This window comes from Xyrauchen texanus, chromosome 16 (genome assembly GCF_025860055.1).
Source record: "Xyrauchen texanus isolate HMW12.3.18 chromosome 16, RBS_HiC_50CHRs, whole genome shotgun sequence".
Lineage (NCBI taxonomy): Eukaryota > Metazoa > Chordata > Actinopteri > Cypriniformes > Catostomidae > Xyrauchen > Xyrauchen texanus.
The window spans coordinates 23438664-23463080 of record NC_068291.1 but is presented as its reverse complement, the minus strand read 5'-3'; the positions used below and the strand labels follow the sequence as shown (position 1 = coordinate 23463080).

The 24417-nt window shown below is 36.4% G+C and overlaps 1 protein-coding gene across 1 annotated transcript; it reads right to left on the bottom strand.

Moving 5' to 3' along the window:
- Window positions 1–796: 796 nt before the first annotated feature.
- LOC127656884 (EH domain-containing protein 4-like) lies at window positions 797–23675 on the bottom strand. The gene is made up of 6 exons (XM_052145410.1): window positions 23280–23675; window positions 20725–20901; window positions 18851–18948; window positions 10749–11161; window positions 6049–6213; window positions 797–3753 (listed from the first exon to the last, which is right to left on the bottom strand). Exons 1-6 carry the CDS (start codon window positions 23507–23509, stop codon window positions 3196–3198), a joined length of 1641 nt encoding a protein of 546 aa, XP_052001370.1. The 5' UTR covers window positions 23510–23675; the 3' UTR covers window positions 797–3195.
- Between the last annotated feature and the right edge of the window lie 742 nt (window positions 23676–24417).

Genomic DNA, 24417 nt, shown 5'->3' with positions numbered 1-24417 from the left:
CTGCTCTGATTCAGTCCAGATTAAAGTCATGCCCACTTACTTGTTTTTCATATCACACAAAGTTTTAGAGGCAAAAAAAAAAAAAAAAAAAGAATTTGAAAGAGTATTTATTTAATTCCCTTAATTGCATACAAAATGTTGAAGAAAATTGTCATCTTTTTACAATGAATTATACATTAACAGGTGGCATAAACTTCCACATACTTTAAAGGCTTGTTAAAGCAAATGTGGAAAACACCTTAAAGCAAAGCAAAGTCTAACATCATTTATATAAATGTAATGCCCCAAGAACGTGAACAGTATGGCTGTAATAACTTTTTAGATTAAGATTAATTTAACCAGTTTCTTGCTATAGCACAAAAACACACTGATCATTCTGCGGATTAATAATGACCTAATCAAAAAGTCACAGCCTAGTTCTTGTATTTCACCTCTGAGCTGACAGAAGCAATCTATAGTAGTTTAAATTTACATATGGTTACAGTGACAATGATTAGCATACAATTACATTCCTCACCATTAAAGTATATACAGCATACAATGTTCATACTGAAAACTATTTGCATCATACAATAAAAACTTTTTTGCACCCCAGTTATATAAAGCATTATGTAACAAGCCTCCTTTAATTTTATCTTATCAAGGAAAATACCTCCATTACTGTCAATGCATACATTTTCTCTAAACAAAAATTCTTATATTAAAAAGGCAGAAAATACATTTAGTAGTTTGATTTAGTTGGGTTAGTTTGAGACTAATGAAGAGACCAATGCCTGAATACTATGTATGTGTGATATATATACACACACACACACACACACACACACACACACACACACACACACACACACACCCCCATCCATCCATCCATCCATACACACACACACGGCCAAAAGTTTGGAATAATTTAGAGATTTCGCTGTTTTGTAAGGGAATTGGCATTCAACTGATCACAACAGCGCAATCACTATTTGAAAAAAGTCATTTTTGACAGCAGCCATCACTCCAACACCTTATCCTTGAGTAATCATTGATAATTTGGTACTATAAAGTCAGGCCACAGTTGGAAGCTATTTGGTTCATTAAATGAAGCTTAACATTGTTTTTGTTTTTGAGTTGCCACAGTATGCAAAAGACTGGCATGTCTTAAGGACAATATTAGGTCAAAAATGGCAAAAAGAAACTCTCTCTAGAAACTCATCAGTCAATCATTGTTTTGAGGAATGAAGGACACACAATGCTTGAAATTGCCAAAAAACTAAAGATTTCATACAAATGTGTACACTACAGTCTTCAAAGACAAAGGTCAACTGGCTCTAACAAGGACAGAAAGAGATTTTGGGAGGCCAGATGTACAACTAAACTAAAGTGCTGGACAAGAGTCTCTAGTTTGAGAAATAGACGCCTCACATGTCCACAAATTCATTGAATTCTACCTGCTCAACACCAGTTTAATGTACAAAAGTAAAGAAAAGTCTCAGGGGGGCAGGCCTTATGGGAAGAATTGCAAAGAAAAAGACACTTTTGAGTTGAGTTTCATTTTTAGAGTGTTATGGATCTTAACCCCATTGAGATTTTGTGGGATCAGTTAGACTGTAAGGTGTGTGAGAAGTGCCCGACAAGACATTCACATCTATGGCAAGTGCTACAGGAAGTGTGGGGTGAAATGACACCTGAGTATCTGGACAAACTGACAGCTAGAATGGCAAGGGTCTGCAAAGCTGTCATTGCTGCATGAGGAGGATTTTATTGAAGAAATATTTGAAGTAGTTTAAGAAGTTCTGAACATGGTTTCAAATTGTAATATTCATTTTTTACATTATTAATGTGTTGACTATACATTGTGATCAGTTGAATGCCACTTTGGTGAACACAAGTATACATTTCTTTGCATAAGAGAAAAATCTGTACATTATTCCAAACTTTTGGCCACCAGTATATGTGTGTGTGTGTGTGTGTGTGTGTGTGTGTGTGTGTGTGTGTGTATATATATATATATATATATATATATATATAAAATGGTTTTTTAAGATGTTTTTATTGTAAGTGTTTGCTGACATAAACCATTATAATCCTTCACAACCTATAAATGGAGTGCTTGGCAGTGTCAGACATAAATATTATACAGACGATAACAGACGATATACATATACTGATGGTAATTTAATGTTATTTCAGTCAGTGTCATGAAATTCAATTCAGTCCATAAAATATGTAGCTAAAAAAAAAACATATCTAAAACTTATAATATTAATTGGATCATATAAAACATATTCGTTCTCGATTTCCCTGCATAACAAAATATTAATAAAAGGGGTCAAAAACGCCCAATTCAAAATTATGATAATGCAATTATTTTTCCACTTCAAACAAGAAGTTTTAATCACAATTTAGACAAAAATAAACTATATTGTGCTGCAAAATTAACAATTATATATTAGGTAAATCAGATACTGATTTACATTTATACTGTGTCAAACTGAGTAAAATGGATGCTAAATTTGTCAGTGCCCTTTGTGATAGTGTGTCATGTACAGAAGTAGATTTCACGTTTGGTTGTTTTTACACATTATCAATCACCTGAAAAAGGTTATATTTGTTGAAATGTTACCTTAAAAATTCTAAGCATTGCACAATGATCTACAACTGCAACAAACTAGCTGCAAACATAGTCAAATAACAAAAAAACAGGAAATAAAACATAGAAGTAACCCTTTAATTTTTTGGCCTGCAATATGAATTTGTATAAATTGTCTGTCATAAATCTGTGTCGTTCTCCAACTTAAGCAATGTCCATTTCTTTGAAAATGTTCATTTTCAGTTTCCAAATGTCATAACTTTCCTAAATATAGGCTATGCAGTTATAGAAAGCATTTTCGAAAGTCTCCATTTATGGTGAAGTAAAATGCCTTTTTCAGTGTGGATGAGAGGCGTAAATGCAGAAAAAAAATGCGTTTTTAAACTAAAACATATTAATGTGAAGTTGGGCATATTTGATTGTGTGAGAGCTACACTTAATTTCAACAGTCAAATGCATTGTGGAATGTGAAAGATGGCTTAACCAATAAAACTTGACCCCTTTCAACAGTTTCTTTAGAATTTAATATTCTAACTGCAAGGCCACTCTGTGCTGCTGGATGATAACAATGCAGATATGAAGGAACCTCTATAAATGGTCACAGGTGGGTAAAGTGATCAATCCTCCTGGTGGTTGTATAATATGTCTCCAGTGGGGTTCTTCCTGTGGGATGGAGGCACTAGGTGAATTGGTAGGTCAGTTGGAAGCTCAAATCCTTCTAGCTTGAGCTTAATAAGGTGCTGAGCTAGAGCAAATTCTTCATCATCCAGCATTCCGTCCTTATCACAGTCTGCAAGCTTCCAGATCTTTCCTAGTACAGTGTTGGGCAAGTGGGAATTCATCATCTCCTTTTTGGCATTGATGCCAGTAACCTTCCCATTAATCGGCATCAAGGTGTAAAAGATCTCGTCATAACGATGCTTGTCGCAGCTTACGATCCAGTCCTCAGTGTCAGCCCCTGCACTGATACCCTCACCATAGCCATGGCCGAAAGGCCCTTCAGAAGAGTCCTCAAAGGCTCCACCCATTACCATCTGAGTTGGCCGTTTGCTTTCTTCCTCTCGGATCATGTTCAACAAACTTGAGATCTTGGTGGACAACATCTTGTCCACAGATTCAATCAACTTCACCTTCAATGAAGGGAACTTACTGAAGTCGTAGTGTTGGAGTTGCTCCTGCATGGATAGATCCAGTGACAGAGTGAGACATTTTACAAATTAATGTCTGTTATATGTCTGTTATTGATATAAATCTCTGTATTAATATTGCAATAACAGCTGAAACATATCGGGTAATATATTTGTTCATTATTATTACTTTAAAGGATTTGTGTTGATTATTTATAACAGACATTTAATTAAAATGTAGGGCTGAAAAAGGATGCATCAAAGCCCTGACATGGTTATTTTGGTGATATGTTGTCTAAAGCAGGAGCTAATCAATGTTCCCTGTTGTGTCTAGAGTCTATTTAAAAGCATAGCATTTATCTTTATAAAGTGCTGCCGGGAAGCAGTCCAGTCTGAAAGGCAAGTGTAAGTACATGTGCAGCACGATTTAAATTTGTGTTATCTCATTCATTTATGTAATTGTACAGAACAGTTATCCGAGTTACCGTATAAACTGTCAATTCGAACCAGTCTGGCTATTCTCAGTTGATCTCTCTCAAATCTGATTATTTTAACTCGTACTGTTTGTGACACAGATCTGTTAATGGGATGAGTGTGAATGGCCACAATCTAACATTTTCAAATCTGATCTGGGCCACTTTCACATGTAGATATAAATGGGATACGTATATGAATTTTTCTGTGCCTTCAGTGTAAACAGCCGGTGGGACTTGATGTGATTTTAACATCAATCTAACCCGACATTCGTCATTTGCCTGCTTAATTTACCACGTAAATAGGCCTTTATTGTTTAAAACTTAATTGTGAGTCATATATTTTCTAGTTAAAACATTGTTCCATTTTAAGGAAATAAAATACAATTATAGGCTTCAACAGTTGGGTTCAAATATTTGTTTGGATTACGCATAAAAAAAATATTTGCGTTAAAAAAAGAGGTCGATTTATGTTACAGCACTCTTTGCTCATGTCACTTGCACTGAAAAACACAGGTTCTATATTTCTTAACTCTTACCTTACATAAATGTTAAGCCGTTTTGCCTGTTCTTCTATTTTATGGTTTGTTTTGCTCATAAGTATACCTAATATTACATTCTCAAGCTTTGATGAGAATTATATTCCACCATACGAATACAAATTACTTTATTTAAAAATGATTTATCCATCAAGATGGTCTTTCTCAATCACTTGCTGATATATTATTAGATTGTTAGTCTGCATTAAAAATAAAAATAATGGCCAATTACAATTTTAATAATAATTTCATTCAATATACAGAATATAATGATGAACATGCCAGGGTTTATGCGCATGATCAGGGAGTGATAAACGCATCCGAGTCAGTTTAGGAGCATCGGCTGTTCAGACCAGTATCTAATATGGGCTGCATTTAAGACAAGATACGGACGAGATGGATTTGAGCAGAAAAATCCGATTTTGGACACATTCAGCTGTGGTGTGAATATAGCCTATGCCTATTTTTTTATAAGATCTACATACAGTACTATGCAGAAATTTTAGGCACTTGTGAAATATGTTGCATAGTGAGGAAGTCTATAAAAATAATGACATAAATAGTTTCATTTATCAGTTAATGTCATACAAAGTCCAGTAAACATAAAAAAAAGCTAAATTAATATTCTGTGTGACCATCTTTGCCTTTAAAACAGCCCCAATTCTCCTATAGGTACACCTGGACACAGTTTTTCTTAGTTGTTGGCAGATAGGATGTTCCGAGCATCTTAGAGAATTTGCCACAGTTCTTCTATCTATTTAGGCTGTCTCGATTGCTTCTGTCTCTTTATATAATCGCAGACAGACACAATGTTTGTGGGGGCCATGCCATCTGTTGCAGGGCTCCCTGTTCTTCTCGTCTAATCTTTTCTATTTGCAAAAGTTATGTTTGGGAGTCTAAAATGTATTTGCTGAAAATATAAATAACCATCTTAAGACAAATGTTTTTGTGAAACATCTGTGATGACACAAAAAAAAGTGCCTAAAACTACTCACACTACTGTGTGAGTCATGCTTGGTAAACATCCTCAGGCAAGACCTAGAGAAAGTAAAAGTACCAACCCTGCTTTACAAACAATAAAAGGGCTAGGAATAATAGTTGTACTCAGGGACCACGAGACCATGCCATTACATTAGTTTATATTAATTCTTAAAAAGAAGGAATGAAAATAATGCAGCCGTTACAAATCCACAGATTAATGAATGGTAAGGGAAGCTGTATAAACATTCTCTCTCAAAATAAAAGATAAATCCTAGCTAGTTTTGAACACATATATAGCAGTCATAATACTGCATCTTAAGTTTGCCCATGATCAACAGTCCTGGCCTTACCTGCATTTTGATGACATTAGGGAAATCTCCAGGTGAGATGTGGTGCTCCCTCTGCAGAATCTGATAGATCTCAGGCAGGTGGGCAATCAACTCTTCCTTCTTCTTCTCTTTCCCAAACAGGGATGGCATCTCCTTTTTCAAGTAGCTAATGATGTAAGCATGCACCTAAAAGACACGCAGCGGATTAGGAGTATGGAGAAACAATGTTTATGGAATAAGAGTTGTCTATTGGAAATGTATATCTTTCTACTGTATTTATAAATACTTTCCTTGACTCTTTACTACACAACATATTTTTCAAGGTAAAAACATTTAACAAATATCATGAATTTTTGAGTCACCAATATCAAGAAGTTCCAAGTTACTCCATTTGACCTGAACAACATTTTCATAAAAATGTCTAAAAATATATATTTTTTTACTTCACATACAGTCTTGCAGGTCTAAAGTGGTCTTCTCTGATTTAGCCTATGTTTTTTTGGTCACATGAGAGCAAAATTGCTACCCATGTTGGTCAAATCACCTGACTTTGAATTGGTGGACAAACTTGTTTCACTTCTTCTTTTAAAGTAATTATAATAAAAGATAGTTTCAAACTACTAAAGCTAAAAAAAAAAGTAAGCTTTTTTATGTCTTTGGACAGTTACACAAAGAAAGTTTATCAAAATGACTCAGAAATAGTATGCATGTTTATCATAGCAGAGGACTATTCACATAACTGTTTTGTGTGAATTGCATTTTTATTGTACTTTTGAATAACTTCGATCCAGACAAAAAAAAAAAAAAAGGAGCTGTCACTGACCAATATACATGTACAATGTATGTTTGTTTGTTTGAGCATTCCGACAAGCCTGACATCCTGGAGCAACATTGTCTCAACCAATGGCACAAAACTATCTGTTTACCAGACCAATGGCAGTCAGGAAGTGTTTGGAAAATACACCGATCTGCCACAACATTAAAAACACCTGCCTAATATTGTGTAGGTCCCTCTTTCGTCACCAAAACAGCACCAACCCGCATCTCAGAATGGCATTCTGCGATGATATTCTTCTTACCGCAATTGTACAGTCCGGTTATCAGAGTTACCGTAGACTTTGCTAGTTCGAACCAGTCTGGCCATTCTCAGTTGATCTCTCTCTAATCAACAAAGGCATTTCCATCTGCATAACTGCCACTCACTGGATGTTTTTTGTTTTTGGCACCATTAGGTACTAAAATGCATTAACTCTAGAGATGGTTGTGAGTGAAAATTCCAGGACATCAGCAATTACAAAAATACTCAAACCAGCCCACCTGGCACCAACAATCATGCCACGGTCCAAATCACTGAGATCACATTTTCCCCCTTTCTGATGGCTGATGTGAACATTAACTGAAGCTCCTGCCCCATATCTGCAGCTCCTGACCCATATCTGCATGATTGTATGCACTGCAGCCACATGATTGGCTGATTAGATAATCGCATGGATGATTGTTGGTGCCAGATGGGCTGGTTTGAGTATTTCTGCAACTGCTGATCTCCTGGGATTCAAACACACACACACACACACACACACACACACACACACACACACACACACACACACACACACACACACACACACACACAAAAAAAAAATCCAGAGAGCGGTGAGAAGAACAGCTTCTCAGAATAGGGTAGGCAGCGTTTTTGGCAGCACGAGGGGGACCTACACAATATTAGGCAGGTGGTTTTAATGTTGTGGCTGATCGGTGTATGTTTGTAAACAATCATTATTTTTGCAATTCTGTTAATTGTCGCTAGAGCCCCAAAAATGTGTGGAGCACAATTAGATAATCCCTCCTAATAAAATTCAATACAAATGTTCCATTATTCAAATAAAGTACAAGGATCAATAGTGGGGGCAGTCTTGCCGTTTAATGCAGGCAATTTCTCTCACATCTGCAAAACCTCCACCTCCTGATTCTCTAGGCCGGTTACATAATCAAACTCTGTGTTTACACCATGGTAACGACCTTGCCAAAGGAGCATCCAGAAGCATCTGTATTTACAAAAACCTTTTCCTCAATATAGAGGAAGTACACAGCAAGAGATCCAAAATAATGCTGGCCTTTTCCCCTCTAATCCTAGTTTATTCCTCTGACGGGCAGAGGAGGACAGGAAAGGCGTAAACACGACGAGTGGCAAGACTGAGTGAGGTGGAGAGGTTAGGATAAATAAGGGTTGTGCACAAAAACAATAGTGGTTGAACTAAGGTCAAGCACAAGACATAACAATGAGCAGTGTTGCTGGAAAGTTTCAGCATAGGTTTAAATGCATGAATCAGTAAGTTTAATCAGAAATTAAACACATTTGTTTTGTTTTTTAGCCATTATTGTTATTAATTACAGGCTATAAAACAGACATTACTAGTAGTGCTGTCAGTCGATACATTTGCTTTAAATCACGATTAATCGCTTAATTTTATTAAATCGTATATATGCGATTATACATACATACACACACACACACACACACTTCTTTTCTCATCAGAATGCACCCATTTAGGAAAGAAAACAAAACTATATATTGCTTTATTAACATTTGCCAAACAAAGCCTTTAATATATGTATAAAGTATATGTATAAAGTATATATATATATATATATACACATACACACACACTCACCTAAAGGATTATTAGGAACACCTGTTCAATTTCTCATTAATGAAATTATCTAATCAACCAATCACATGGCAGTTGCTTCAATGCATTTAGGGGTGTGGTCCTGGTCAAGACAATCTCCTGAACTCCAAACTGAATGTCAGAATGGGAAAGAAAGGTGATTTAAGCAATTTTGAGCGTGGCATGGTTGTTGGTGCCAGACGGGCCGGTCTGAGTATTTCACAATCTGCTCAGTTACTGGGATTTTCACGCACAACCATTTCTAGGGTTTACAAAGAATGGTGTGAAAAGGAAAAACATCCAGTATGCAGCAGTCCTGTGGGCTGAAAATGCCTTGTTGATGCTAGAGGTCAGAGGAGAATGGGCCGACTGATTCAAGCTGATAGAAGAGCAACTTTGCCTGAAATAACCACTCGTTACAACCGAGGTATGCAGCAAAGCATTTGTGAAGCCACAACACGCACAACCTTGAGGCGGATGGGCTACAACAGCAGAAGACCCCACCGGGTACCACTCATCTCCACTACAAATAGGAAAAAGAGGCTACAATTTGCAAGAGCTCACCAAAATTGGACAGTTGAAGACTGGAAAAATGTTGCCTGGTCTGATGAGTCTCTATTTCTGTTGAGACATTCAGATGGTAGAGTCAGAATTTGGCGTAAACAGAATGAGAACATGGATCCATCATGCCTTGTTACCACTGTGCAGGCTGGTGGTGGTGGTGTAATGGTGTGGGGGATGTTTTCTTGGCACACTTTAGGCCCCTTAGTGCCAATTGGGCATCGTTTAAATGCCACGGCCTACCTGAGCATTGTTTCTGACCATGTCCATCCCTTTATGGCCACCATGTACACATCCTCTGATGGCTACTTCCAGCAGGATAATGCACCATGTCACAAAGCTCGAATCATTTCAAATTGGTTTCTTGAACATGACAATGAGTTTACTGTACTAAAATGGCCCCCACAGTCACCAGATCTCAACCCAATAGAGCATCTTTGGGATGTGGTGGAACGGGAGCTTCGTGCCCTGGATGTGCATCCCACAAATCTCCATCAACTGCAAGATGCTATCCTATCAATATGGGCCAACATTTCTAAAGAATGCTTTCAGCACCTTGTTGAATCAATGCCACGTAGAATTAAGGCAGTTCTGAAGGCGAAAGGGGTCAAACACAGTATTAGTATGGTGTTCCTAATAATCCTTTAGGTGAGTGTATATATATATATATATATATATATATATGTATACTACTCTATAAAAGGTATAAAATATCACCAATTCAAGTAACATTAAACATTACCCAAAGTCTAAGTGGGAGTTTGACTAATTGAAAGAACTAGTCCTCACATAGGTTGCATATTCATTGCAATAGGCATTAAATCTCTTAAACATTCATTCTCCACAAATTAATCAGATGCCAGACTGTGGCTATCCGCTATGTTACAGCAATCATGCAACAGCATTTATGATACACGTCAGGGCGTCAATGCCAGCATCAAGCACTGCTCCACATGCTTCACTCCACATGAAAAGCGCTTGCAGACAAAAAATTTAAAAAATGTCAATCTCTATAATTTTCATGGTAGTGATGTGCTTCTGTGGTAATAAAATGGTGCATTACAAAGTGATTTTAAATCACAAGTCACATCAGGGCTTGTTTTTGTAGAACAAAAAATATTAAGAACTCCTTTCATCATCACTTGATCACTGACATGGAATCACTGCTGTGTGTGTTTGTGGCGCGATAAGGAATGACTCCGGTCGGACACATCGCAAAAGGTTCCACTCTACTCAGACCAGTGTCCTGGGGCAGGACAGTTAAGCTGGTTAATAATGTATTGTAAATGCCTTAATTGTAATAAAGAAAAATATACACGTTAAACCATTTAAATGTGTCACGTGCATTAACATGTTAACTTTGACAGCTCTATACTATATAAAACTATAGAAATATAATATATAAATGCATTTTCAAGCATGAAGAGCAGGATTGTGGACCACTAAGATAGGGCAACTATCACATCTACCAACTACTTCTAGAAAGCCTACCTTGGCAAGACGAGCTCTTTTGATGAGGTCATTAAGTTTGCGCAGGGCAGCGTTTCGAGGCAGATTTTGAATGTCTCTGAAGAGATCCTGTGTTTCAGCTTCAAACAGGCGGCGGTTGTCTGAGTTCTGGAGAGGCTTGGGCCAAAAGGAGCCGAGATAGACCCTCACCACCTCTGGTGTGTTGATCACCTTTCCCAATGACCACATCAGAGCACCATAAACCCGCATCAACTGCTGAGTGTCCACTTGGTCAGCCTTGTTCAGCACCACACGGATTTTGTCATCCTGTCCACGGAAAGCTCTGATCGCTTCAGAAAACTCATCAGATATGTCCAGCTTGTGAGCATCAAAGAGGAGGATGATACGGTCCACTCGCTCTCCAAACCAGCGCAGGACTTCAGAGAAATCATAGCCTGTGGTGGAAAAATAGAAGATTATGCTGTCAAATAATTAGAATAGAATATACACTCACTGAGCACATTATAAGGTACACCTGTACACCTACTTATTCATGTAATTATCTAATCAGCCAATCATCTGTCAGCAGTGCAAAACATAAAATCATGTAGCTACGGATCAGGAGCTTCAGTTAATATTCACGTCAACCATAAGAATGGGATTTATTTTTATTTTGACTCTAGCATGATTGTTGGTGCCAGACGGGCTGGTTTAGAAGACCATGTCGGGGCACTTTATTAGGACCAGTGTTCCTAATAAAGTGCTCAGTGAGTATTTAATTGTCACAGTAAGGGAAAAGTGTCTTGACTCTTGTGAACAGCAGCCTTTTAACTTTGGACTTTGTGAAAACTATGGACGTCAACATGATCACAAAGGGAAATTGAAATGTTGTTTCCGGAAGTTCATGTACCCCAAAATCAAATTTTTGATAAGCGTCTTACCCCATAAGATAATTTTGCATAACTTCAAATGTGATAGCATGTCCTTATAGCAACCTCCGAGACACAGGTTCAGGTCCCATGACAACCAGGAATTAATTGCATTCATTTAAACAATCGTAAGCATGATCCAAAGGTTGCATTTTCATTTTTACTCAAGTTTATTGTTTAGATGAGGGGGATGCATTACATTATTTACACAATTTTAACTTCGGCCACTAGGGGGCAGTGATTTGAATTTCGGTAAGCACAGGCTGATTTCAACAGATAATTTTTGCTGACTTCACAGTGCAGTTAGTCTTGACATGAACAAGCATACACAAATAACAATAGTTTACCATTGTCAATATCAAAGACAATGACACAATAGAAAAATATTGTGAAAACAGCATAAAATATTGATTATAAAAGGGATAGTTCAGACTCTAAATTCTGATTTGATAAGCCACGTTCAAAGCTGTTGTAAAATTGTATAAATGACTCTTCTTTGCTCTGTGCCACCCGTGGTAAAATCACTATGAGGCATGGGAAATCATGGCTTATTGTTTTAATATAATATTTAATAAATAAAAATTCTAAAATAAATTAGATTTTATACTCAAAAATAGCCTCTGTGAAAATAATCATGGAAATATGCTCAAATGAGTGATCAGGACCCTTCATAGCACACACACGCACACACACTTAAATCCACTTAATATACATATGTATTTGTTTTCTTCTTGTGGTTCTTTTCTGACATTATTTACATTATGTTTTGTCTATAATATGCTTTGTACACATTATCTATTTAAATATTTATTGTGATTAAATATTCTACTCTGATTTGAGGAATCTTTACTTGTTTATCTTCAACTTATATGATTTTAAATTGTTATTAGCCAATGAATAACATATGGGAGTCATGTGACATACTCTACCCTACAAATGTCTGTTTGTTCTTTTTAATGTATACACTGATGAAGGCTTTTTAGCCACAATGTGTCAGTGGTAATCTTTTAAAATGTAGTAGCCCCATTTTTAATAAAGGCTTTTCATCCCTATACCATACCCCACGTTCATACATAATTGTATTTGAATTTACACTTTAGTATTTGCACATGTTTCACCCTTTGAGAGAAATTTAATGATTGGAAAATATGTTGATAAAATACAATGTTCTCATTTTTCCCCTGTGTAGAAACAGATAACATCTGGTTACACCTTTTCTGTGACTGAAAGAAACGGGTATAGAAGAGAGACGGATGTAACAGATCAGATTTCAAGCTGTGTTTTAGTGCGCATGTCCCTGAACTAGCATGGCCATTAGAACCTCATAGAGAAAGGGACTGCATATCAGTCCTCATTCAGTGGTTGATACATATACCTCCTTATAATAAACTCATTATAAACCTCATTACTGGAGTGTTGGATGAGATTCAGCACATGTTCTGATAAATTCAGCTTTTAACGTTATGAGATGCTTTTTCAGCCACCCAACAGACTCTCCAACAGAGCTACTACAAAAACAATACAGTGGATTACACATTACATAAAAAAAAAGAAAATCCAAGATTTTTTACTAAGGAGGAGCTCAGAGCTTAAGAGTGTGGGAACCATTAATGCTATTCCATATACATGAACTTACTACAGTTTATAAGAAGGAAAGGCTTTTTCTCACTCTAAATTAGCTTTTAATTACAACCTTAATTTGAAGTCTGAAACCTTAATATAAAAATATGTTGCCCTCATTTATAGCATCTGCAGATTGCAACATGTTTCAGAATTTCTAATCTATAAATTTAACAGGCTGTGCACAACAGAAATAGCCAGGTGTAAAATTCAGTTCATTTCAAATTCTAAGTCATATTAGACATCAATGCACAAGCCCAATATGTATCATGAGAAGTGTTAAAAAAGGCTAGCCTTGGAGGAATAAAACCTCAGCTGAGTGGAGCTTAAGGAGGAACAGACGTGTGGAACGCCCATGTGTCTTATCACTTATTGCCAAAGCAGCATCCGTACATCTGTGGTGTTCTAACGCTCCACCAACAGGTCTAATCTGAAATCTGCAGGTCCTCTATGTACACTCACGCTGCACCTCTGCTGCATTGCATTTTCAAAGAAAAGACTTGCACTACATAAACAGACATGTCTCACTGTTTCAGACCTGCACCCTACCATCTTTGCTACAAAAATATACAAGTATGCTGCTGTATCAGAGTGCTGATGTACATCCTGATGCGTATTTTGCAAGCGAAACCCAAGCTTGTGAAATGAGGCAAAGTGAGAAATGCTGACAAAATGACAGAGACATCAGGGTATCCAACATGCCTGTTGTTGCAATGTACTTGGAGACAGGGGCGGAAACTATAGAAGAAGTTTACAAAGAAACAGGCCTGCATCTGGTGGCTGAAATGAAAACTAATGACTAAAGCATTTACACTGAAACACTCCCAGAGTCCTAAAGGAGTGCTGGCCTTCAGTGAGGGAGTGAGTGAACCAGCCTGGCTGCAGTAATGCATCACACCAAATCTATTTTCAATGGGAATTAGCCCATGCTGTGCTGGTCATGTGGCATTTCTTACCCTCCACTAAGCCATCCAATCCACATAATAAGGGGTTAATTCGCTCAAAAAATGAAAATTCTTCACGTCTTTCCAAAAGTGTATAACTTTCTTCCATAGAACATAAGTGGAGAAATTTTGAAGAATGATTATGCTGGTGCTTTGTCAAGAAAATAATCTCCTTTTGTGTTTTACAGAAGAAAGCAAGTCATTGTAAGGGATAGGAATGAGATGAGAGTGAGCAAATAATGACAGAACTTTCATTTTTGGTTGAACTATCTTGTTAACTACCTGCAAGTTTTTTCTTTCCTCCTTTTGTCCCGTTATATTTTGGCTGAGGTTGCTGGTAGGATTCACAGAGTAAGAAATTAATTGTACTGTGTAACGGTTTCTTGTACTTATGACAATAAACTCTTAACTTAATTTATCAATCCAGTATTTAAGTAGCTCTAAAAAAACATCTTTGGAGGGGCACTTAAGACTATCTTAAGACTTAAGAATAATGGGGTATATTTGAAGACGTCTACATTGTCATTTGATATCCCATGTACTCTTTGACCACTGCAGCATGTGACTGGCCATGTGACTGAGTCAGTGTGTACCTCCCAGTTTTTGTTTACCATACATCACAGCTAGCTAACAATAATATTGGGTAATAATAATGATATGATGGCTAACAAGCTTATAATGTATGCATTTGTGCCATTTTGAAATTTGGCAGTGGCATTCACAATACTTACACTAATGGCTCAGTAGCCCAGTGCTCACACTCACATATTTTGTACACCACACACACACACGCACACACACACACACACACACACACGATCATGATCACACACACAGAACAATCATATAGACCATAAATTACATTCAAAGTCTTTTTTTATATAGATGTATATACATTTTAGTTTTTTTTAGTAGTATTCCAGACAAAGTTTTCTTGCTTTGTATTTCCCTAAACTATTTGATGTTCAAATATGGCAGATTCATAGTCATGATATATCCTTTAACAGGCTAATTAACCCCAAAATAAAAATCCTGACATTATTTACTCACCCTTATGTATTCCAAACACCATAACTTTTTCCCCATCTTCAGAAAAGTAATTAAAGGGGTCATGACTTAATACATTTTCCCCCTGAGGACCACCTTTAATGATAGTAATGGGTTTTTTTCACCAAAAACTGTCATAATTTAGAAATACAATACTACCATAATACACTGCCAAATGCATTTTCTAGAAAACATTTTCTATCCAGTTTTTGACCCTCTGTTTAAAAAGCTTAGTTATGCAGATGAATCCCCTTTAAGGCTTCTTTGTAACCACCCACTGTTCTGATCAACTCACTTCATCACCTGTGTGCAAAGTGGGCAAAGACATAATGTCTTTGTTGTGTGTTTGACTTGTCTTGAAGCAGTGTATGGTGGTTACAAATTCTGTTAAACTTTTTGGTCTGCACCTACACAACGTCACAGTAACATGTGTTCTCAACACACCGCAAGAGCAATTGGAGTGCAGCCACCTGGCTCAGCCTCTGAAGATTATCCATCTCATTTCATGTAACATTAATCTTATATTGTATCATGTTTACCAAAATAAAAAAGAATGATAAAATTATCACTCCACTTTGATGGTGTTGAAATAATAGAGATTTACACAAAATACATGATGATACATAATGATAAATAATAAATGAATGCACATTAAGGTAAAACAATCGGATATAATAATATAAGTGATAGGAGTACATAACATTTCAGCACAATTATAAGAAAGCACAGGGTCTTGAAGTTATAACTGTTTGTGTATAATTTAATTTATACTTGAAAATGTTAATCTCCATGTCATGACCCCTTTAAGATAACTGAAAAATGTCTCCATATAATGAAAGGCAATGTATTTAAGTTCTAAAAAGGGCATAAAAGCATTGTAAAAGTTATCCATGTGACAAGTTGTATATCCCAAATCTTCTATTTCGATACGATCACTTTGGGTGATGAACAGATACAAATTCAAGTCATTATTCACTCTCAAATCAAATCAAATTGATGTTCAACTTGTGCATACACAGCCAAAATAAAAAATGGCAGCATGCTATTTTACATCAAACCTCATTGGTTCTTAGATGTCAATCTCATTTGAGAACCAACGCTGGTGATGTTAGTTTTTGAATTGGGCTGTGTATGCTATGTTATGATTTGATTGGAGAGTAAATAACTTTAATTACATTACATTATTCATACAGAATATTGGAATATACAACTCAAGACACATTAATAACTTTTAAACCTTTATTGTCTTTTTTGAAGGTTGAAAGTTTTGGTCACCATTGCATTTTATTATACAGACAAAAACATTCTTCCATTATTTTATTTTTTTGTCTGAAGAGGAACAAAAGTCGCAAAGGTTTGGAACTACATGTGGGTGAGTACATAATGACAATTTTAAATTTGGGGGTGAACTATCCCTTTAACACTTTAAAATAAATAAAAGGTACTGAGGCACCAAAACTTGTTTCACCTTAATTTTCCAAAAAAGTCCCAGTTTATGTGAAAGTGTGTGTTCTATCTCCCCTCCCTCTACTTTTTGAAGCATATCCGATTGTCTAGTCTGAGGAAGAAGAAAGAACAGGTAGAGAGAAGATGATTTATTTCTATTTAAATTGGTCATGAATTCATAAAGATACCTTATTACTTATTATATTAAAAGTATGTTTGCTTTTGTTTTACTTATGTAGTTATTCTGAACAGTCAGCATGCCATTACTATGGCAATTTTGTTTCATCTTCCAGTACATGGAGAGAAAGTAGAGGAAGAAAAACTCAAGCGTAATCACATGTGAAGACAGGGAAGGAAGAACAGTTTGGTTCACAGAAAAGTTCCTTTCAACCAAATTAGTTCCAAAGTTTTATGTTGAAACAACTGTTCATATTGCGTTTTTGGTAGAAACCTGAAACATATTGTGCATGGTGACTAAATAAAAATGGAAAAAAGCTGACCTCTGTGATGTGATTCTCTTAAGGTGAAACGCAGTGATGCCAGCGCTGCAGATTTCCATGAAAGAACATTGGCCATATGCAGTGATAATCAGATTTCAGTGGAAGGGCAATCCTCTGGTCATAAGAGAAAAATTAAGGGAATGGATGTGGTCCAATCACCTTGTGGATCAGGAGGTTAATCATAGTGATTCAGAGCCAAGTTATAACTCACTGTTAACTGTTATTTCCTTGCCTGGACAGAATGATTGCGGAGCTAGAGAGATGATTTTCTGATTTAAGTTTTGAGATGATCAACGGTATTCAGGCGTGTAGTCTGACCTCTCAAAATGTCCTGTCTGACCCTGATTTGGAAGTACTGGCACGGCATTACAAAATTGAAGCCAGAGGATGTTGTGGTAGTCAGAAACTTACTGAAGTGAAAGACTCAGGCTGGTGGTGGCCCTAATGGCATGATCACGGTGTATAACCAACTGGATGGGGACATGTTTGCATGCCTGAAAGCTCTTAACTACACCCATCAGTAGTTGTTACTGTGAATAGTAATTTAGTGCACTACGTCACCTCCACACCTGGCTCAGGGGAACAATTGTTCAAAACAGGCTTCAACACTTGGCTGTGATATCTTTGGTTGCACAGACCAGGACAAACTTTGATCAATTTTGAAATTGAAAAGATATTTAAATTAGCCCACCACAGTAGTTCTCCTTATTTAAAGAGCGACATTCCTTTTAAAAATGATGTATTGCGAGTATTTGTGAGGTTGTGTTTTATTTTTTAAAGGTTGTTGGAGGTAATAAAAAGTTACATCTTACAGTAGAATCTTCGCATATTACCTTTTCAAAGTGTAGTATTGCTGTGTGAGAATTTTCAAGTTTCTCCCATAGGTGTGATTAACGTACAATGGTATGTGTGTGGTTTTAATATAGTATATGTTGTGGCACAATGCCAAAATTTCAGTAGTCGTACAAATACTTGTGAAATTATATGATTAAAATCAATTTTGGTCCTACTGAAAAAAAATATTAATATAAATAATGAATTCATAAATAAATTAATTAATAAATGATAAAAAATTTGGCATTGGTTAAAAAAAAAAAAAACATTATAAGTCAGTAATACAATGAAGAAAAAACATTAGAAGCAATAAACCAAAGAGTGCTATGTTTTTCATCTAAAGTGTTTAAGCTAAAGTAATCCAACCACGAGCACCGATTTTGTCTTTATCTTGTGAATATTGCTTTATTATTGACTGCATTCATACTGTAACTGCAACATACTGTATAATGCACAGAGATTATGTTGGTTCTTCACATATGTGATTTTTTTCATTTAAATTTGTGCCATCGACATGCTGCAATAAACAGCCACAACACTAGTTGCCGGAATCAGCAACAGTAGCGAAGCAAGCACAGCATGTGCACACACTGTTAGGAAAGAAAGCACACACTAGGGATGGATGATACCACTTATTTTCTTTTCGATCAGATACCAAGTACTTTTAGGCCAATATTGCAGATATCTGTACCAATACCTCTATTCAAATTGTATTTGTATGAATATTTAGGATAAAATGACTTTAAATATTACTTACAAATTTTTTTGCTGGTACCATGCAACTATTTGCTAATATAATGTAAATGCTCACTGTAACCACTGACCTCTGCTTAGGCGTTGCTTCTCACCAGACAAGATCCCCGGGGTGTCAATGATGCTAATGCTCTGCAGGACTTGGTTGGGCATTTGCGAGCAGATGAACCTGGTGAAACAGATGGAGGGAGTTCATCACCTTATGGTATGACAGCAAACACTGGTAGTACATCAGAGTCATGAGAAAGCAAATAGGCGGAGATAAGTTGTTTAAATTTTTTAAGCTTGAAACATGATGTGTTTAAATGGGCAAATCGAGTAATGCAGTAGTAAATAGTTCCAAATGAGATAAATCAACAAATATACAGTTGTGTACAATTAGATGCATGGGGTCCACTACAGTAGACCGATATTTAAATTACATTTTCAGTTCAATTCAATCAACACAACTATAGGCAATTACGTTTATCCCTTATCGATAATAATATATGACCATCCTGTGGATGGTCATATTATTACGTTTTTAATTAAATGACAGCATAAATTCAACATGACATTGACAGTGATGCACCAAGTCATTTTGAATATTTACCATTGTGTTTTATTGTAATGGACAGATGTGTATCGAAATACAGAATTTTGGAAAATAAACAATTGGGAAGGATTATATTCTTGTTTTGAAGTAAAATAAAACATTTATAATTCATGCATCAGATAATTAATGAATGTGGTTTTTACAAATCTTCATGTTAAGATTGGATAGAATATATAGGGTTTAAAATAAGTTTATTTTCAACACTCAAGTGAGTTTCAAGATTTGTCTTAATTTTAATAAAACCTAAGAGGAAATTGCAAAATCTGTGACCAAACATCATCTGTAATTTGAAAAAACGGAAGGATAGACTGAGAAATAGAGGAAGATAAATAAGTTTCATTTTCAAGAAAATTGTATATACCCATTTACTCATAAAGCCAGTAGGATAGAAAGGGAGAGACAACAAGAAAAGAAACTGATGTGCCATCATGTCATCACATGATGCACGATGAGGTCCACAGGAAACATAGTGCATTGTTTTAAATTCTTCTGTAGGAGAGAAGCATGTTCTGTCAAGCATGTCTTTGACCTTTATAGTGGTCACTGTTAAAGAGTACTTACTCATTTCCCCTCCACATAAATATCTAGCAAACAGGGGAAAAAAACTTTTGTCCAACTGTCTAGGTGCTAAAATTAAACATTAAAACTTGTGGATGCTCATGCAACGGCTATAGTTACCTAAAATGAGAAGTGACAAAGACACTTTACAGTTTGTGTGACACTTTGTGGAAAATATTAGCCTTTTATTGAAAATCAGATTGCATGGGATAAGAAAAACCAAATGGTTGTCTGAATGAGCTGTGTTTTTCATGAAAATTTTACCTAATTGAATGGAAATTACAAAACTGCACCAGCAAAGTGTATTTACAGTTCATGCATGGTCTTCAGATTTATATCCGTAGTTGAACTGTAATTGTGCACTTGTGTCATTCTAGACAGTTTTTCCTTGTCCTAAACCACAGCTCAGACGTGTGGAAATGGAAAATCCTTGTTTTGACAATGGCACGAGCGAGAGGGAAGCCTGTTACAACATCTACTGAGAGAGAACTTGTGCTTACAGCCCAGATCTCCCAGCCTGTATGACATGGGACATGGTGTTTTACGACCAGTCTCATGGATCCTATTTTACAAACATCTTATAAACAATGGAATGATAATCTGACCTCATCAGCAATTCTATAACATCAAACATGATCAGTTTGAGCAGAGATTTTTCTCCCATGAGCAAGTAAAGATCCTTTGAGTCAATAAATAGTTTTAGAAATTTTATTGAAATACTGTCACTCTTAAAACAGTTAAAATCATCAATCTTGATCTAAAAATAGGAGTGTGTGTGCACCTGATCATTACCTGTTTAAGAAGGCATTTCCAAAGGCATTGAGTTTCCGGAAAGGTTTCTTGGGGTCTACAACCAAGGCATTTCCAGGAACAATTCCCTCGTTCTCATTATACATAACAGCAATGAATCCATCTGTCGTTGGTTCGGGGCCAATTCGCATCCCTGGAAAATCCTGCTCCAGAAGATACCTGCAGGAGGAAGATGTTAAGCATTAACTTTAAACCACTACTTAGTGGAGAAGCATGTGACAGCACAAGCAAACACCAAAATGTCTAGGCTGAATGTGAAGAAAATTAATGGAATTAATCAATAGCTTTTAGGTTGAGACAATGCAATCACAAAAAAGAAATGAATGCCGACCAACCATCAAAGCTAGTGGTCAACAGAGTTTATTTTTCAATGGCCGATAGAGATATTTATAAATGCAGATAAACATAATGCAGTTTAACAGCAACAAATCAAATACACACAAAATGTATTAAGTTAAACATTTATTGTATGCAATGAAAAGAAAAAACCTTGATAACAGAAAGTGTTGACTGTCCATTGACAAATCTATTGGTAAATTTTTATACTGAAACCAAGGGTAGCTAAAACTTCTACCAAACTATTGGGAAATACATAATTAACATCATTTATATTGGCTCGTCATAATATATTTTTAATGCTATACAAGCAAGAACTTTAAACAATGTTTAGGGTACGACAGCTTGTTTCTGGTCACAAAATGCATCAAGATCGAAAAAAGATATTTCTTATATACAACAGTTAGTTCCGGTCCTCAAATCTGATGATCTCACACCATTATCACTCGGACACTTCACTGTGTATACGTGTCTTTTTAAATTACATGTAATTTTTTGACTACATATGTTAGCCAGACCATTTTTGTCTGTATTATGAGCCAGTTAGGTGATGTGAAGTCAGCATTAGTCAGTGTTTACATACAACAGCACTTCGTGATCGCTTGTATTACTACTACATGACTAAAGCTAGGAAATAGATTTAAACGAACAACTTTAGCACTACGGCTCATCACAGCTGAGACATAACAGACTGTTAATTCTCAAGGCGCTTACCACTTACCAGACTTTCCACATTTGAGAGGACATATAGTTTAATAAAAGGTTTCTATAGTGAATGACTCTTGCACTCCGGCTACCGTGAAATAGGGAGACATCAGAAAGCTGACAGCATCTCTGCTTGGGTGTGGCACATGATCCACCCCTCCCTCTCTCTCTCTCTCTCTCTCTCTCTCTCTCTCTCTCTCTCTCTCTCTCTCTCTCACACTCACACACACACACACATCCATCCTTGTTTATCCAATAACTTGGTAGAAACAGCACAAGCAGTGATACATCATTTGTTTTAAATCAGCAATGGCAGATTCTGATCTGTCACGTAAGAATGTAGTTCCATGCACAAATGAGTTTTTTATGACCGTACTCAGTTTTTACAAATTTTACAAATGTATTTGTTCATTGAACTGTTGTATAAAAGAAATATCCCACACGCTATATGGCCCTAAATCAGCACTGCTGTAATTACCTGCAGCCAAATCACAGCAGTGCTGATATAAGGGCCATGTAGCACGATTGAGTGTGTGATATTGCTTAATTATTGAATACTGATGGAGCAACATCCAGATAATGCTTACTCAAAATAACTACTTCAGTAAAGGGTGCACAATTTCCCATTAATTTCAAACACATTTGGCATTTTATGACATCTGAAGTATTCTACAAACAAATGAATATCAATAGTGATGGGATAAGTCAATATGAGCCCACTTTGAACATGGGGGGGGTGGCATCCTTTCACTTATTGGGCAGTTATTAAAAAACTTTTGATTTAATGACCTTGAACAAAACTGAAAATACGTATGTTGTTTCATAATAAATTTGGTAATTAAAAAATATATATATTAAATTACCCCAAAATCAAACATTAGACGCAATAATATCATGGATCAGGTATATTTTACAGTGCATTGTGACAAACAGCTGTTTAGGAAAGTACAGTGATAGATTTTGTTGCCATTTAGAGTTTTGGGAGAAAACAACATGTTACGCTACATGTGTAAAATAGTGGTCCTTTTCATTAATAAAGATTATTTTGACTTTACAAGCAGATGTGGGGTGTTAAAACCGAAATGTGCAGTGCAATATGAGCTACTGGATTTTCGCATTAATTTTGAGACTCCCTGTCTATATTGTCCTGATGCGACTCGACACAGAGACATCAAAGTGGGTTGGCATTGACTAACAGTGAAAAATCAATAAGAAGGATGATTCTGTCATTTATGAGTTGTTTGCATACTCTCCAGCCATCTGAATCTCTGATTGTGAGCTGGTACAAGCGGTTTTTCCACTCTCCCATCTGAGCGTTTGCAGTAACCACAAAGAGCTGACTGTACTACATTTCACACGCGCATAAGCTGCTATTGCGTAGTTAAAATATTTAATATGGAAAAGCCTTTATCTACTTGCAAGACATTAACTTACATTTATTTTACCAACTGTTGGCGTTTTAGAACAGAAGGTAGAACACCAAAAGAGTGTATTACCTTATAAATGTGGTTTTCCCAGTGGAATACTGTCCGACCAGGAGGACCATGGGTTTGCTATGGAAGTCTGCCTCCTCCAGCGCCGGTGAGTGGAAGTCGTGAAAGAGGTACGTCTCCTCTAACGGCAGCAGTTTCTTGGAATAAAGACTCTGAAGTCCTTCTGTCACTGTCTGAAACATGTCGCCCTCCTTGGTCCTTCCACCCTGTTCCTTATTTGCCCAAGTGAACATGTTACCGTTCCTCTCGAAGCTCTTTTATATGTAGTGTAAACTTAGTTCCCACTTTCTACTCTCAAGGAATTTTAAACGGCCAAATGTTTTTTTTTTCTTAAATATGTCTATAAGGACGTGACACCAGCCCGTCTTCTGCCAGCTGCGGGTGCTGTCCAGTTGTGAGGCTGTGACTTCACCTGTTTACACTTAAGAGACGCTCGTTCTCATTAATATTCATGAAGTGACGCACGGTTTTCACAGTGCATCGCTCCCTAGCGAAGGCGGGTTGTTGGGTGGAGTTGAATACATTCAGCTCTTAAAGCCCTTGAACCGTTTGAATAGACACCTTAGGATATTTTAAAGAGTGTGTGGCTTTTTGACAAAGCAGGCATGCATATTATCAGTATATGTTGTGTAAATCCTGGCTAAGGACTAGCATACTCTCTACGGTGTTTAAAAAAGACTGAAATTCTCCGCCATATAAATTGAGGTTGTGCATTTACGCCACCTAGTGGCCAGTAATGATGACAAAGTATGGTATTTAATCACAGAATATTTTGAAATTGAATAGGCTTTTATAAGGGTATGCCTTCACGGGTCAACTTTTTGTCTGTAATTTTTCATGTAATGAGGGTGTCTAAACAATAATTGTCTTATTTTAACCATTCGTTGTGTATTTTCAATTCAGTGGTTATAAAGCTTCTCAGCGTCATCATTTAGGTGTAAATTGTCCAGACTGTTGTCACCAGGTCACGTGTTACATTTCTCAGCGCTTGCTAGAGATTAAGGTATAACTGAATGTCATAAAAAAAAAATATTTTTTAAATTCTGGGGTGGGTTTTTGTTTGCATTTCAGATACTAATTCTTTGGAATTTATTGATTTAAACGAATATTTATTATTATTAAAAAATTTTTTTTTTTAGTT

Coding starts and splice junctions, on each gene's coding strand:
- LOC127656884 (XM_052145410.1), bottom strand. CDS start 23,509: ATGTTCACTTGGGCAAATAAGGAACAGGGTGGAAGGACCAAGGAGGGC. Junction 11,162..18,850: donor GAAGCAACGCCTAAGCAGAG/GTCAGTGGTTAC, acceptor TTTCCACCACAG/GCTATGATTTCTCTGAAGTC. Junction 3,754..6,048: donor CTAATGTCATCAAAATGCAG/GTAAGGCCAGGA, acceptor CTATCCATGCAG/GAGCAACTCCAACACTACGA.